We start from the raw sequence: 16,374 nt of genomic DNA on the forward strand, positions 1-16,374 counted from the left end.
ATTAATTACCAATGAATAATATTTAATTAAGTTAATTAATGTAATACATGGAAATATTAATAATGGCACGTTTCAATGCAAATGATTGTAATTGTTCAAGGATTATGTTATAAATTCGAAATCGTTACGTTTCGTAAATATGCGTTACTCATTACGTAATGAAAATATAGCACGGAATGTTTATTAATAGTTTTTTACTTAATAAAAATAAGCATATGAGGAAAATCTGGTTAACGGTTTTGTCGCTTTTTAATCTTATCACAAGGTATTAACGTTAATGTTTCCTTGTAAATAACTTGGATTACATAATGATTCATAAAAGTTCATGGAAATAAATGAATCCGTGCATATTTAATCTGTCATAGCTTTAACCTTAATCTTCTTTTTTAAACCTCCGCTCCCTTCACTTAGCTTGTGTCAAGCACAATTTCGCCTGCTACCGCCACTTACCTTTAATGAAACGTCAAATTATTTGACAGATCTGTCATTTTATTGGAAGGAAAACATTTAATTTGAAATAATTTCAGAATGCGGTCAATATATAAATTAAATTCAAATATTAACCTTATTTTAAATATGTTTTTAAAGTCCACTTAATGTTATCGTTATTATATAATAATTAATCTGTCAAGGAATAAAATGTCATTATTTTAACTCTCACTTTAATGATCTGTCAAATAAACTGTCAATATTGACAGATCTGTCATTTTAAGGCGGAAAAAAATTGTTAAAAAAAATTATTTATAATTAGTAAAGTCCACTTCATATTATCGTAAATTAATTTTATAACAATTAAAACTACTGTTTTTATTTAAACACAATTTTAAAGAACTGTCAAATAAACTGTCAATATTGACAGATCTGTCACTTTAAGGCGGAAAAAAATTGTTAAAAAATTTATTTAACATTTAAATAATTTTAAATAAATAAATTAAGAATGCGATTGTTACATAAATTAATACTACATATCAATATTAATTTATATATAATTAGTAAAGTCCACTTCATATTATCGTCAATTCATTTTATAACAATTAAAAATACTGTTTTATTTAACCACAATTTAAATGAGCTATTTGACATAAACTGTCAATATTGACAGATCTGTCACTTTAAGGCTGATTTTTTTTTTAAATATTAATTAACATATAAATAATTTTAAATAAATAAATTAAGAATGCGATTGTTACATGAATTAAGTATACATATTAATTATAATTCATATATAATTAGTAAAGTTCACTAGATATTATAACAATGAAAAACATTATCTTTATTTAACACCAATATCAATGAGCTGTCAATTTAACTGTCAATTTTGACAGATATGACAGTTGTGAATATCAAATTAATTTGTATGGATACTGTTTAGTATTAAAGATGTAGACGATTCTTGCTTCATGGTTTATTATTTTCTTTTTTTCGGTCATCTTCTTCGAAAACGCGTTTGTATACAGAATACAGAATTTCGCCGGTGTCCTCCAAATGTCTGAATCGGTCATGTCGTCGAAACAATACCTATTTAACATACATTTTAAAAGTAATTGCTTTTTTATTCAAGGTTTTTGGGTAGAATTACCTTATTAATTGGAACTTTATTCTGAATCTGATAAAATGTATTCTCTGTAGATTTTTGTTTAAATTGATATTTTCGAAACAAATTAACAAACTTTGTTAAAATTATTCTAAAAATTGTTTAATTAATATTATTCATGAATTGTATTATTAACATAAATGTATTCCAACATTTTGCTAAGTAAAACTAGCAGAAGTTGTTTAAGCAGGACAATTGTGGAGTTAAAATGAGGACGTTGTTATTCTTTTATGCATGATGAGGTCAACGTTGGAATAATTATCATAAATAAATGCAAGGAGTTTACTCGATTAAAACCGTCTACAAAATTCGTTGCAAATATGAAAACGAGAATTCATATTACAAAGAAATAATCTAAATTATTCGTCTGATTATTACAGCTTACAAAATGTTAAGCAACGCGTGTTGATCCAAGTATTGAAATTGGTGATTCACTCTTCTTGTTGCCATGAATTAAGTTACTAATTTTTTTGCAGAAATATAAATCTATCTTGTATACTTTCATGTCTTTATCATAAATTATTTAAAAAAAAATAATATTGGGTTGAGAAATACACGCAAAATAACTGTTTTCGTTCTGAGAATTGCATGATTTATTTATAGTTGAAGCGTGATTCATAATTGGACTATGCAAATGTAAAAGAGTTAACGAAATTGCAAATTTCGTGCGAGATGATGATGTTTCAATGTCGTTGCAGTTAACATATTGCAATGATTTAATTAAGTCAATGATGTCATTCGAGTTTATTCGAAAATTGATTTATGTAACAATCTTTTAGTAGATTCTTATGTAAATTTAATTGTAAACAATTTATTATTAATGAATACTATTTTTTTGAAAACATTTTTATTTTTTTTCATTAGGTGAGAAAATTGGTTTTAGAATTTACTAAATTAATGGTAAATCGAATAAATATTATTAAAAAAAAAGAAATTTATTACAAATGAAATAATTCTATTAAAAAATGTAATTTTGAGTTGAAAATAACTATAAGTTGTTATTGTTGAACTTGATGTGTCGGTTCTTCCGTTTGGAAATGCAATGTACGAATATCGTAATCAAACGGATTGAATCATAAGTGGTAGACGCAAGGCTTATCTCATTCGTTTTACAGTCGTTGAACTGATTAGACGTGTGCTGCAAATAATGTATAGTGAATGCGTTGATCGTAGTTTGTAATATTTTGTTTGTTGCGTTTGCAGAATCAACAAGGGGAATTGGACTTGCTGCGCGAGAGAGCGTCAGAGATATTGCAGCATGCGGACGAGAGGAACCGGAAGACCATCGAGCAACAGTTGTCGGATGTGACCGGAGAGTGGACGAAGCTGGTGTCCACTTTGGAGTCGCGCAAGGACATCATGAACAAATTGGCCGGAGTCTGGGAGACGTTCGAAGGACGTTGCCAGCACTTCGAGAGCCTACTTACAGGAATCGAGGAGAGGTCCAAGCACGTCGACACCGTCGTCAGGAATAAGCAGCATGTGATAACTACATACAAATCCATTGAGGTAAGTAAAAAACACATTTATAAAGCTTAATTTCAATTTGTGCTTGTTTACTACTGAAAAATATGTAATTGCAAACAGTTAAGTACACTTTATAGAACAAGTATTAGCATATTAAACTTTACATAACTTCAAATTGATAAGTATATGAAAAACTTTGTAATATTTATCTTTATTTGAATTCTTGAATTTCTTAAAGTAAAGAATAATTCTAAGTTAATAATTAACACAACTTTAAAGTTGCTAAACATTCAACATTTAGTACATTATTGATTTTATTAAAGTAGTGTTCACAACTTCCAATCCGTTCCAAAATACCCGGATTTTTACTCGTATAGTGAAACATATTCAAAAATACACATATTATGTGTTTTAAAAATGATGTAGAAGGCGCGCAATTCAGAACTTCTCTTCTCATTGTCACTCGTTATGCGAAACGTCGCTCGTTAATCGAGTCATTTTTCTCATTAAACGAAATGTTCGTTATGCGAGATTCCAAAATGCAACTTCAAACTGATGAACATTTCAATCTTGTATTCATATTAGCTTGTATTATTGAGATCACTTAAGTAAAGTTAACCACTTCCAATGAATGAAATTCACTATAAATGAAGAATTAATAAGTTTTCAAATAATATGTTGATGTCATTTCTCAGATTTCCGTATTTCAGTAAAGCCTTTGTAACTTCAAACTGATAAACTTGGTACTATTAATCTTAGCTTGTATCCTTGAATTCACTAAAGTCAACTTAACCATTTCTAATCAATTAAGTATAGTATAAATTAAGAATTATCAAATTTTGAAAAAATATCAACAAGCAATTTCTCAGATTTCTGACTTTCTTTACAGCTTTTCTAACTACAAATTATATTCTTGAGTTCAGTAAAGTAAATGAAGTAATTAACATTAAATTTTGAATGGGTTGCGTAATGACAGCTGTCACCTTTTAGGTTATAAAAAAATGGACTACATGGCAACTACAAACAAATATTGGAGTCTAAACAACTCTATAGTTTATTAAATATTTGACATTTCATAAAAGTTAGGCAATATTTATCAATGATATTTTTGAATGTATGTAAAAAATATCATTTTTTAAATTTGACATGGATTCGTGTCAAATTTACCATTTGGAATTTATATATTTTAACAAATAACAATAAAAATGCCTTGATTTATTTTTGTTAATGTCATCTTTACTAAAATATATCTCACTGTTACATGATACAAAAAAGAAAACGTTAATAGGTTGAAACAATTTCGAACTCCGAACATATCCATTAGTACTTTCTCAATCAACGCAAATATGAATAGAATCTATTTTTACAACATACACGTTACGTTCTTCAAACTTAATTAACTTTTTTTTAATTTATTGATTTACCGATTTTAGCACATTTGAAAACATTTTCGTAATCGGTTAACTTGGATTAATTAATTAATTTTATATAAATTTGTACACATTGTTTGTTTCATAAAATTTATTAGAAAAAAAAATATAATAAATTTGATAAAATGGTTAAAGTTAAGAAAAAATACAAAATTTGTTGAACAACAATTGTTGTTATTGAAATTATTACTTTCAATTTATTTACAACTTAAATTACAAAAAAAATAGATTTAAAATTTGTAGTTTGTCAGGTTTATTTGAATAAAACTAATTATATTAATTAATGCGTACATCCTAACGTCGTCTATGCACGAAAAATAAATGAGTCATATTTATCCAAGCTGAGGAAGCTACGAGTATTGTGGAACACCCGAGTTAATCGAAAGCAATTTCACTAATTATGAAATATGTTTCGGAATTTACTATATAAATTACGAAGTTACGTTCAAGTGCGAGGAAACGCTTGAATAATAATAGTAAGCCATTGTTTCAGAGACTATTTTTAGAAGCGTGATTAAATTTTTCACGCAAAATACAAAATAATAAAATGAACGTTGCTAGTATTTAATTGTTTTTGAATTTGCCGTATGAATGAATCCGGTTCATTGTCCCATTTCGTACAATCGTTTTTTTATGTCTAGACTAGTGGATTTGCTTTGACTACTAAGTATGCATTCAAAGACTTTCACTGCCTTTAACAAATTTACTAATCATTTTTACTTTAGATTTATTTATAATATTAATCATATTGTTTAATTTATTTAAACGAAAATGATTATCCAAACAGTTGCTTAACTTTTATGAGCTTTCAAATATTTCAAAATTTATATATTTACTGGTTAAAAAAACGCGAACATTTTACTCACTTTTAAACTATCGCAATATTTTATCTACATATTATTTTTTCGCAACATTTTAAATGATAAACGATATTTATACATATTTTTTTTATTAACGAGAATACGACTTTTCATTTTAACGACCTTAACCTACAATTAGTTCAAATTTAAGATAGTAATATTGGGATAACGTGAAAATAAATCAAATAAATTGCAACCCTGTAACCGTTTGTGTTTTGTTTGTCTTTCATTGTGCGAGTAATGCCAAGAGTTTCATTTTACGACCTTATTTTATTCGGTCGTAAAACGATTTGTACACTATTTGATTTTATGTTTATAGTTCAGTTTCATAATTGATTTAATACTTAAATTACAATTAAAATATTTACGAATTGTTGATTTTGAACAAAATTCTTCTAAAATTATTTTTTTTAAGCTTGTATATTTTTCATCAGTTCGATAGTAGATTTAATATAAAAACGTCGATTAAAATAATTACTTCTGAAATTATATTATTTATAAAAATATTGACACAAATTTAGCTTTAAAGCAAGTGAATTTTAAACAAATGCAGTATTTTCAAATTATCTATTATTTCTATTTGTTTAGTTAACATATTTTATCAAAAGATTCCATAATGTAAATGGAATGATGTATCTTTCATTATAATGTTGTATAAAACTGCTGGTGACATCTGTGATGTAACTTTGATAACCCAGTTTCGAATGCCTCCTGGACTTCTAGAACTTCTATAAAATTAAAAAAATCCTTAGAAGTAACAATTTCAGAAATTTTATATTTAAATTATACATAAGTGATCTTATATAATTTAATGCTAACACTAAAACCATTAAATTCCAAATTATATGAAGTATTGGTAAACTATAAAAATTTAGATATCAACATTTGTTTCGATAATATATGGAACATCAATTTAAGTATTTCTGTTAACGATATGTTAAATTTTCTTGTTTTCTTCGCTTCGTGTGTGTCTCTGTATGTGTTTATTATTATATTTTTTATCAGTTGAATTTTTGAATGGAAAAAAAAGAAATGCTGAAATTCGGATGTATGCTAATCAGATGCGTGTGTGATTTCATAACCGAAATATGTTCCGAGGATTAAAATAGCAACTGGGTCAATGTTATTCAAGTTTTGTATAAATATATATAGTTCTTTTTTCACTTCTTATCTCTCGTTATATTTTTTCAGTTTCGATGATTCTCGGACACAAATTTATATAATAAATATGAATAAGAATTTGAAGCGTTGTTATGTAAACAATTGAAAAGTTATATGTTTCTATTGTTTTTTTTTTCGTTATATAAAATGTATTGCTGTGAATCTTGTACACAGCAAAAACCATTTAATTTAAATAATAATTAATATTGTTGTAATTTTTGTATTATTTAATGACATACGTCAATTATTTTATATTTGACAGCTTTTAAATGTCAAACTTTTTTGGAAACTCATGATTATTCAATATTTGTTGTTAGTTTGAACTTTGTAACTAAAATTATTTATGTATTACTATCATTCAATTTTTTTTAAACGATATAATAAATCTAATGTGTTTGTCCCGAGGTCAGAGAAATATGTTGAAAGAGCTGTGGCTAATCAGATTACAATGGGTTATTCATCTACTAAAAATAGAACCGAAATAGATCTGAAAATAGAAATATATTCAAAAACTACAAAAAAGTACATGTTCATTAACGTTTGAATTGAAATAGTTTAACAAAATAATTAGTAACTCAAGTATTCATTTAAATTTATTTATTATTAATAAAAAAACAATAGTTTTATGAAAGTTTGCTGCTAAATTTGTACTCTATTCTAGAAGTAAATTTCGTTTTGTAATGAGTTTTACTTAATTTTACTGCTGCATCCATTCTATGGTTCAAATGAGATATAAAGTGTAATGTGTACGGATATATTTTTTCTAACAGCTGAAACTAAATATAGTGACATACATTTATTTGAGTCATCGAACTCCATTACAACCAATGACTACCAAAATAAAAACATTGGATTGAATATTATATAATTGGTTGACAAACAGACTTTAATGTCATTATGACATATGTCATTGTCACATGTCATACTTAGTATAGATGCACTATTACACTGTAGTAGCATTAGCAATATGACCAATATTAATGGACATGGTGATAAATAAGTTGTCAAATTGAAATATGTATAAATATGTATCATTATACTGTAATAATACGGTAATAATATTGAAACCGAGTGTCAAACTTAGCTGTCATATTTACATTACAGATGTCACTAATTGTTTTCGAAAATACATATGATTTACTCATTGTATATTAATATTGTTGCATATCGAAAATACGTTACTAAAAGTATTGATTTGGTAGTGAAAGATACTAAAATGTGTATAATGGCGTAATGGTATAATTCTCAAATTTAGAATTGGATATCTTGTGAATAAATATCTGAAAATTATTTGTTAAAGTTACCTATTACATAATTAAATTAGTATAGATCTTATCCTAAGCAATAAGTCAAGTACATGTAATAGTTATTGTAGTAATGGATACTACTAAATTACTAGAAGTAGTGTGTTGCTTCCTTAAATATGAAGTTTGGTAATAAATGTTTATGTCTTTTTTCTTTCAGGAGTTGCTTTCGGAGGCGAATTCCTTGAAGCCTTTGCTCGAGGAAATTCTTCAGCAATCGAGCCCGGTTCTTCTGTACCTGGAGGAGTGCTCGAAGACCTCGGCGAAGGCGCTCTCCGAGCACCTCAAGAACCTCGGAGGCCACCACCAGAGGTGAGTCTAGCTAGTTTTGTTTCCAAATTGTCGCGCAGCCGGCCCACCGGTATTTTTAAATCCCCCGTCTCTAAATATACACAGATCCATCTCCCCAGAGCGCATCCCATTATGTCCGCACTATCCGTCTCTCTCCATCAGGTACACGACCTCGCTCCCACGCACCAAAAACCCGGTTCTAAATATAAAGAAAAGCCTCTACTGCCTCCAAAAAAAAATACAATATATACATACTCTGGTTGCAATTCCTCACTAAAAGCATGGGTAATTTGAATGGACTATCCTGTAAACGTATATGCTTATATAAATCGACGGTTGCGAAATATCTGTGTCAATGATCTTGAAAGCCGCAACAGCCTTGCCTGTGCTGACCTCCTCCCCCGCCGCGGCGTTGCGTGCCCCGCTATAACGTCGTCGTCTCCTCAGTAGAGAATAGCTACATAGTCGGGGACTTCCCCTCTGGCCCGATGCCAGGCTTTTACGTGGCATCCATCCACTCGTACCACTCGATCCTAAATAAAACGAAAGAATTAAAAGTTTAGCGACACGACTGTCCGTGTCGACCAAAGAAATTTCTGGAGTGGTTACCCCCGTGTGCTAGATCGGAAATAGATCCGATGGAGAGCACCGTTTCTCGCTTGGACCTCGATTGAAACGAGTTTTATTATTATCATCGTCATCATCATCATCGTCCTCCGCATCGTGTGATAGTCGGAACGGTGCCACGTGCTAATTACTTCCTCCCAGGAATGAAGGAAAAGGATTACAGATTATCGTCTTTCGCATTTCATCCTGTATCATATATTTTTTTGTTATATATATTTATTTTTGCTTGTTACATCTGCAACGTCACGCATCTGGTCTATTTGTGGATCGATGTATTCTTTAGTAAATAGTATTTATCATTCTTTAAATTAGAAACGTAAGACTTTGCGCGAAAAAGATTTCAGCTTAGCAGACGAATAGATACAGTCTACGTATTTTCTATTTTTACAGTTTCGCGAAACAAAAATATCTATGTATTATACAGGAATTCGAATATGACTGCATTATATATTTCACCGATGATCTGATGTACCAAAGTTTACTGAATAATGAATAGAACTTCTGCAAAATTGAGAATTCAGTGTTTCTTCATTTCGATTTTTTTTAGCATAAAACGGAAATTTAGATATTAATCTAATTAATTGAGTTTCGAAAATTTTCACAACTACGTACGATAATTGTATCATTGTTAAACATTCAAATTAAAAACAAAACTATGGCCTATCAATGAGTTCACTAAATGATTTGTGGTCTTCGCCGTTTTCCTGTAATTAATCATGAAATATGGAATTCCTATGTCTTCAAATTTTCATGTATTGAAAGATTAATATCGTGATTTGTCCATTCTGATTCCACAAATTGAAAATTCCATTAAGAAAGTATCAAATCAAGGAGACGTGCGTCAATAAGCAAATTGAAATGAAGTTCATCATATACGTTGGAATGGAATTTCGTTGTTTTCTTCTTTTATTGGCAAACAAACGCCGTATTGCGAATGTTGGCAAATCAAACGGATGCGAAGTTATGCTAGGCCATAATTTATTAAAAGATGTTTTTCTACGCCAGATTTTACGACAAAATAAACAGTTCTACTATAAAACGAACTATTTACTACACAATATTTACAGACCGAAAGACAACAGTGCCTTAACGACTGTATTTTCATTGTTCTAAAAGCGCCAATTTGTAATGCATATACTTTTATGTTTTAGTTATAAACATGTTTATAGATGGCGCTGATATTTATTAGCAATAAACTGTCAATATTAATTAATTAAAAATATCTATATGGAAATTGTACGAAATTTTTTCTGCGGTATTTTTATTATGAAATATATGTAAATTTTTGGGTATGAATGGATGAAAGGATACATTTGTGAACGAGTTTTAAATTGAAGAAAATTAAGTAGAAGGAGCTTGGTTCCCTAAAATAAGTTCACGTAGCTAAATATATCTCCCCTTGTTATGCTTTCCTTTTTTTCTTCATCGAATGCATTTCCTGATTACTCAAGAGCGGTGGCATCTTTCGTATATGACTACTTAAGAAAGTTAAGCAATGTGTTTAACTGTCAATATTTTGATGGATGATTTTATCATCTGCCAACTGTGGATAAATAAATAATAATAAGTAGTTGAAACAATCATAATACCAACTTATGAAAAATAAATGATGAATGTAACTTTCTTGAATGACGTCTGGAATATTTGAGATGTTAAAAATAAAATAGTAAAATTTCCTGTAAAGTCCTTCGAATTTCTTGGAGCTGAGTGTAATCTCAGTATGTAACATTGAAAATACCTGCTTTTAAATTGTTCGAATATTATTGATGGACCTCTCGAATGAAGAGGTGGACTGAAATAAATCGCGAGTATTTATTTTCTTTTGAAATTGAGTGACCGTGATCGAGTGTGGGTCGTCGCCCACTCGTCCTGTCTGGGTCGAGCACAATTTGACATTTGGCGAGTGGAAATTTCAGGCTCCATTGACTACAGTTTTTAACCGGTCACCATTGGTGGTCCAACAGCATTATTATATTTGACAAAGAAAAAATACAGCATTTTTAAACAGGTGGACATCATGAACTTTTTTAAAACTGAAAAGATGTAGTAGATAAGTTGTGAAACACATCTATTAGGAAAATTTTAAAAAAATATACTAAAATCATCTTTAGTATTAGTAATATAAAATATTTGACCTTGTGTCAGCTGTCATTTTGCGATGTTACGTAAATATACGCATAATTTAAGTAAAAAGCGTGAAAATCACATTTATTTTAATAGTAAATAGATAAAAATGACATCATCTCTAAACTCTTTTTAAATTGAATGTACGAAGATAGATCAGTTGCGAAGTATATCATTAGTCAAATCGGAATATTTCGAATATGAACTTTGATGTGCATTTTTCGGTGCCAAGAAATTCTAAATATTGTTACTTCTCTCTTCTTTTTTTCTACTCAAACGGAATTTCAATGTCGATCTCTCAAAAAAAAATCCAGTAGTTTCTTATTACTATTATTACAAAAAAAAAACATATTTCTTAATCGATTCCTACGCATTAGAATATTGATTATTTTATGTTGCAACTTGTGTTCATTTCTGCTTAATAAAGTGTGCCTAAAAAAATCGAAATTAATTTTGGTTGCAGCAATCGTTGTTTACTGATTTAAATACAGCTGCAATGCAATGCAGCAAAGACCGCACAACTGGTCCCTCTTCTCTAATATTTCAGTTCGCAAACTGTTGCAAAACATAAATTACATTTTTATTACTATTATCTCATATGTGAAATGCAAATATTAAAAAATATATAATGTTTGTTGGCAGTTAGTGTTGTTAACACTTAGAATCTAGAATTCACGTTGACAGCAAATCTGACATTTCATATTTGACAGTTCACAAAAGTTAAACAAATGTCATCAGCTACAATTGGATTGATGATTTGAATATTTTTACAGAATCAAGGTTGCTGGTCAATTTGACGTTTGACAACTTTGTGTCTTCTTACACTTGTAAAGTACATTTTAATTATAGTAAACTTAAATTCTTAATACACAAATCGACAATGCAAAAAAAGAACTAGGTGTATTTTTTTAATGGAAGATTGAATGAAGAAAATTGCGTGTTTATTCTGCTAGATTTGATGGTTTAATTGCAGAATGATTATAATGTGCTATGATATCTTTTACCGTGGTATTAAATGGTCATTAATTATGGTTAGGATGAAAATGATACTATACACAATAATGAGTTGATGTGGTTTTCGCAATTATCCGCATCGCTGATGTGTTAAATCGGCCAAGATTTACGATCTTTGACATTTCGAAGCATCCGCTAGATCGTAATACGATATGCAACGTAATTGATTTACTATAATCAGCTTTGCTTATGAATGAATACACTTCACTATGATTTACTATTTGAAAGTATGCAGCGTATTTGTTTTCATTGATTACAAATAGAATGTTTGGGTATTTCTAAATGATTACAGCGTTTGATGATCTCATTTATATAATAATGTAACATAATTATTTAAAGTATTTGAAATAAGTTCGTGATTGTTATAAATTTCTCAGAAAATATTGCTCACACAATGTTCTGATGCTAAATTAAACTAGATAGAAAAAAAATCGTGTAGCGCTAAGTTCATTCAATAGAGTTTAAAGTTTTCTTGCCAAAATTATCTAAAATAAGAATTGAGCGAATAATATTTACATTGGAAACCCGAATGGCAATCTATTTACAAATGTTAAATGGTTTTTCGACTTACTATAATTAACATAAAAAAAAACGTTTACTTCCTTTTGAAATATATTGAATTCGACTCTTAAATTAATAATATGCACAGTCAGTATATATACATTATACGTAATTGTTAACTTTTTGTTCGCACTAACGAATTATCATATTGATATTTTTTTATTGCAGTTGCACAGTGTTGTTTTTATAAAATTCTTGTGCGTGACTTTTTGTTGTACGATTATTAGATTAATTGATTTAACTTATAAGACTTCTGTACTATTTTTGTGTGCATGTTGGCTGTGCTTCCGGCGAGATTTAAATATAGCCTCTTCGAATCGATTTCCAGGTTTCATCTATTTCGTTTCTTTGTATTGAATATGCGAGGAAGAAACAAAGCGGTGCACGTTATTCGCTTGTTGTTCTTTCGGTCTTTAATTTTAGATAAAAAAATAAGCGCCAAAGCAAAGGTCGCGCGCCTGATTTTCGAAAGCGCGTTGATATTGACATTATAGGCGATCCTCCTGTTAAATTTAGCGGCGAAATGATGATGATGATGATGATGATCATGAGATGGAGGGAGATGGTAAACAGGTGTTCCGTCCATAGATTTTTATTTCTATTCATTTGCTATGAGGATTCGTGACGAATTTTATTTATAAAAATCGAAAAATTCTATTTATTGCGGATGATGCGAGTGTCAGAAAATGCGACGGAAGTTGAGAAGTTGCCTTAAAGTTGACGGTGCTTATTTCAGAAAGAATAGGAAAAAAGTTAAGCACATGCAGTTCGCGTGGGGGTTGAGAGACGGTGGATTTGGAGGCGGTGACGAGGCGTCGCGCCGCCGCAGAACGGCGTCTAAATGCGTCGCGACGTCCTAATCTGTAACTGTATTTGCCGATTTCAAAATTAAATCGCCCCGAACTTCGAGCATAGCTGGATGGCTGGAGCCGTTGCACCGCCTGATACCAAAAGAATTTAGTAGATTTAGATACCTCGATCGGCGAAGTGATCGACGGAAGCCCAAGGAACCAACCGAAAACCAATTCTCCCCCCGAATTACGAAAGAAGGCAACGAGAAAAGAAGATAGGATTTAGAAAGTGCAAAAGTGTTTTTAACTAATATTCCCTATTGAATATTACCCTAAAGACTGTCTCAGTGTCACTACTGTTTTGTGTGGTTCTCCGTTCTGCAAGGATACATTTAATATTATTAATTTTTCTTTGATTCTGCTCGTGCTCGGAAGCCTAGAAAGTCGAAGGTGAATCACGGTAATCCACCTCTTCGTATAGGTGGTGCCAACCTGTAACGTCCTCCACCCTCCTAGAAATAAACGAAGTCGAGAATCACCCGTACGTTTATTGTCCGTTGCCGATTCCCGCTTCGTACAATATAAAGAAGCACTCGGTTTTATTTTGGCACAGTTCAAATCTAAACTGGGGCCACGCGCTTTTCTTTAAAAATAACCATTGCAAAAGGCGCCGCACGCGGATCCCACGCCATTTTGCGACTTTCCTAACGCTCAGCAAAATTCTGAGTGATAAAAATAAGAAACATACATTTACTAGTATTGAAAAGTTCTGAACTAATCGTTGTTCTTTTTTGTTGGTTGTGCAGGCTTTTGGAGAACCTTAACGAGAAACGGAACAAGACTAGCCAGGATTTGGAAGCCATCGGGGACGCTCTCGATCGCATCGCATCCTCGAAGGATCAACTGAAGAGACTGCAGGTCGAAGTGCGCGACTTCTACGTCTGGAACGAGAACGTCGAGCAGACCGAATCACGGTTGAAGGATCTGCGCGGACACGTGGAGAGTTCCGTGCAGAAAGCCAAAGACCTGCTCACTGGTATCAGGAATAAGTATTTGGAGGAGCAACAGCTCGTACCCACAGATCTTTCGCAGGAAATTACGAATCTCGAACTGCTGGCCGAAGCGCTCAGCAACGACATGGACGAGAAAGATAGGGAGTTCAAGAAGGCGCGTACCGTCCGCTCCGACTACCTCCGCGATGTGGACGGTGTCCAGAGTTGGATCAAGGAGGCCGAGCTGAAGGTCCGCGATCGCTCCATCGAGCCGCACGTCCTCAACGAGCATCTGCAGCAGATCCAATCCGAAATCGGATCTATCACGGATCGCCTCGAGAAGCTAATCAAGAATGGAAAGGTTATCATGGAGAAGACAAAGGATGAGGACGAGAAGGCTCTCGTACAATCGACCATCAACAATCTGACCGAGCAGCTGCACCAGGTCAACTCGTGGCTTGAGGAGAAGAAGCAGCAGATCAGCGAGACCATCGACGCATGGCAACGCTTCCTGGCCTTGCACCAAACGGTCATGGCCTGGGTGCAAGACAAGAAGGTCTTCTTGAAGGAACCCCTACAACTTACTACACTGCAAGAGGCCAAGCAAAAATTGCACGACTACTCGGTACGATCTACTATTATTTTTTTCACCAAACAATTTGACACCGATTACTGTTTTAGAATGCCGTCAAGAGCTGCAAACCCGCAGCCAAGAATCTGAGCGAAATGGCCAAGGAATTGGAGTACATCGGCGCTGTAACGAACGTCGGAGATTTGCCCCAGAAAATGGAAGAGGCCGAGGAGGCCAAGGCCGAAGTCGAGATGCAAATCTTAGAAAGAGTTCGTTCATCGTTTACCTTCACCCCTTGTTACTATAACGTTTGATCTGTTTACAGAACGCTAGTCTACAAGAGACTTCCGAAGAATGGGAGCAATGCGAGAGGAAGATGAAGGACGTAAGGACCTGGATCGAGAAGACCAAGCACTCGCTGGAGTCTCAGCAAAATAAGAAGAAACCGTTGCGTGATCAGCACGCCGTCAGGGAGAAAATGTTAGCCGACATTCACAATCAGAAGTTGAAGATCGAGCTATCAGTCGAGAAATTGCAGGTGCGTTTCTCCTGCTTCGCATCAATTCGAGTCTGCACATTTGCTGTGTTATGTTACAGTTGCATTTCCGCTCCGGTATCGGCGGAGACTCCAAGGTCACGGACGCCGCCAAGGATCTGATCCGTGAATTGGACGTCCTGCAAGGCGGCATCAAAGATCAATGCGTGCAGCTCGAAACTTCCATCGCCCAGGTCGACCAGTACCAATCCGAGGTGCAGAAGCTGAGGCAGCAGATCGTCAAGGTCGAGCAGCAGCTGAGGGCCGTCATGGCGCCGACGCATCTTCCCCACGACAGAGACCAAGCGGCTAGAGATCAACAGGTAGGGTGTTGTTACCGTATTCATTTTGTTTTCGTTGTTGTTGTTGTTTTTATTTACTTGCGTTTAGAATCGACTAAAACAGAAAAGAAAGAAAATGAAATAACATTCGTTTCTTCTATTTACAAACATTCTCGTGCCGAAGAGAAATTCTCTATTTATTTATTTTTTCGAAAAATCGCACAGCCGTAGCTAGCAATAGTTCAATTATACTACTTGATATTCACGAAATATTATAATAAGACGAAGCCAAAAATCAATCTATTCTCGGAAACATTTTGATGAGATGGTTATATTTTGATTTTGTTTTTATTTTATTTATTTTTTTTTTGTATTATTCTTACAAATACTCTTTCATCACTGAAGAGTTGTGTAAGTAAGGGAGGGCGTTTGCTGGGGTGGCTGTGATTTGTATTTTTTTTTTCTTTTTTTATTTTTGTTGTTGTTTTCACTCAAATACTGTCAGTATTCTTAAATCATCAAGGTGTTTCCACTTAAATTATTTTTTTTTATTATTTTTTATTACTATTTATTTAGTTTTCATCCCACGTGTCCTTTATTTTTGGGGTTTATTTATTGGATTTAATAATTTCTTTTGGGGGCATTAACTTTGGGGTGAATTAAAATGAAGGAAAATTGGATGCTTCCGCTTTTTTATCATCACACGTTGCTAGTAGACGGTTTAGAGGTGTATCTGCTTGACTCTTATTTATTTGTTCCAAATTCTTAAAT

At 32.2% G+C, this 16,374-nt stretch overlaps 1 protein-coding gene across 1 annotated transcript in view; it reads left to right on the forward strand.

The window, feature by feature from the left end:
• Nucleotides 1-16,374, forward strand: part of LOC108556451 (nesprin-1) — a 50,472-nt gene that overhangs the window by 33,440 nt on the left and 658 nt on the right. Inside the window, exons 20-25 of the mRNA XM_017912584.1 lie at nt 2,798-3,103; nt 7,977-8,128; nt 14,031-14,841; nt 14,898-15,056; nt 15,113-15,325; nt 15,385-15,645. Coding sequence (XP_017768073.1) covers nt 2,798-3,103; nt 7,977-8,128; nt 14,031-14,841; nt 14,898-15,056; nt 15,113-15,325; nt 15,385-15,645 — 1,902 coding nt within the window. The remainder of the gene's footprint in view (nt 1-2,797; nt 3,104-7,976; nt 8,129-14,030; nt 14,842-14,897; nt 15,057-15,112; nt 15,326-15,384; nt 15,646-16,374) is intronic.

The sequence above is a fragment of the Nicrophorus vespilloides genome, unplaced genomic scaffold (genome assembly GCF_001412225.1).
Source record: "Nicrophorus vespilloides isolate i.1.1-1 unplaced genomic scaffold, Nicve_v1.0, whole genome shotgun sequence".
NCBI classification, from domain to species: Eukaryota; Metazoa; Arthropoda; class Insecta; order Coleoptera; family Silphidae; genus Nicrophorus; species Nicrophorus vespilloides.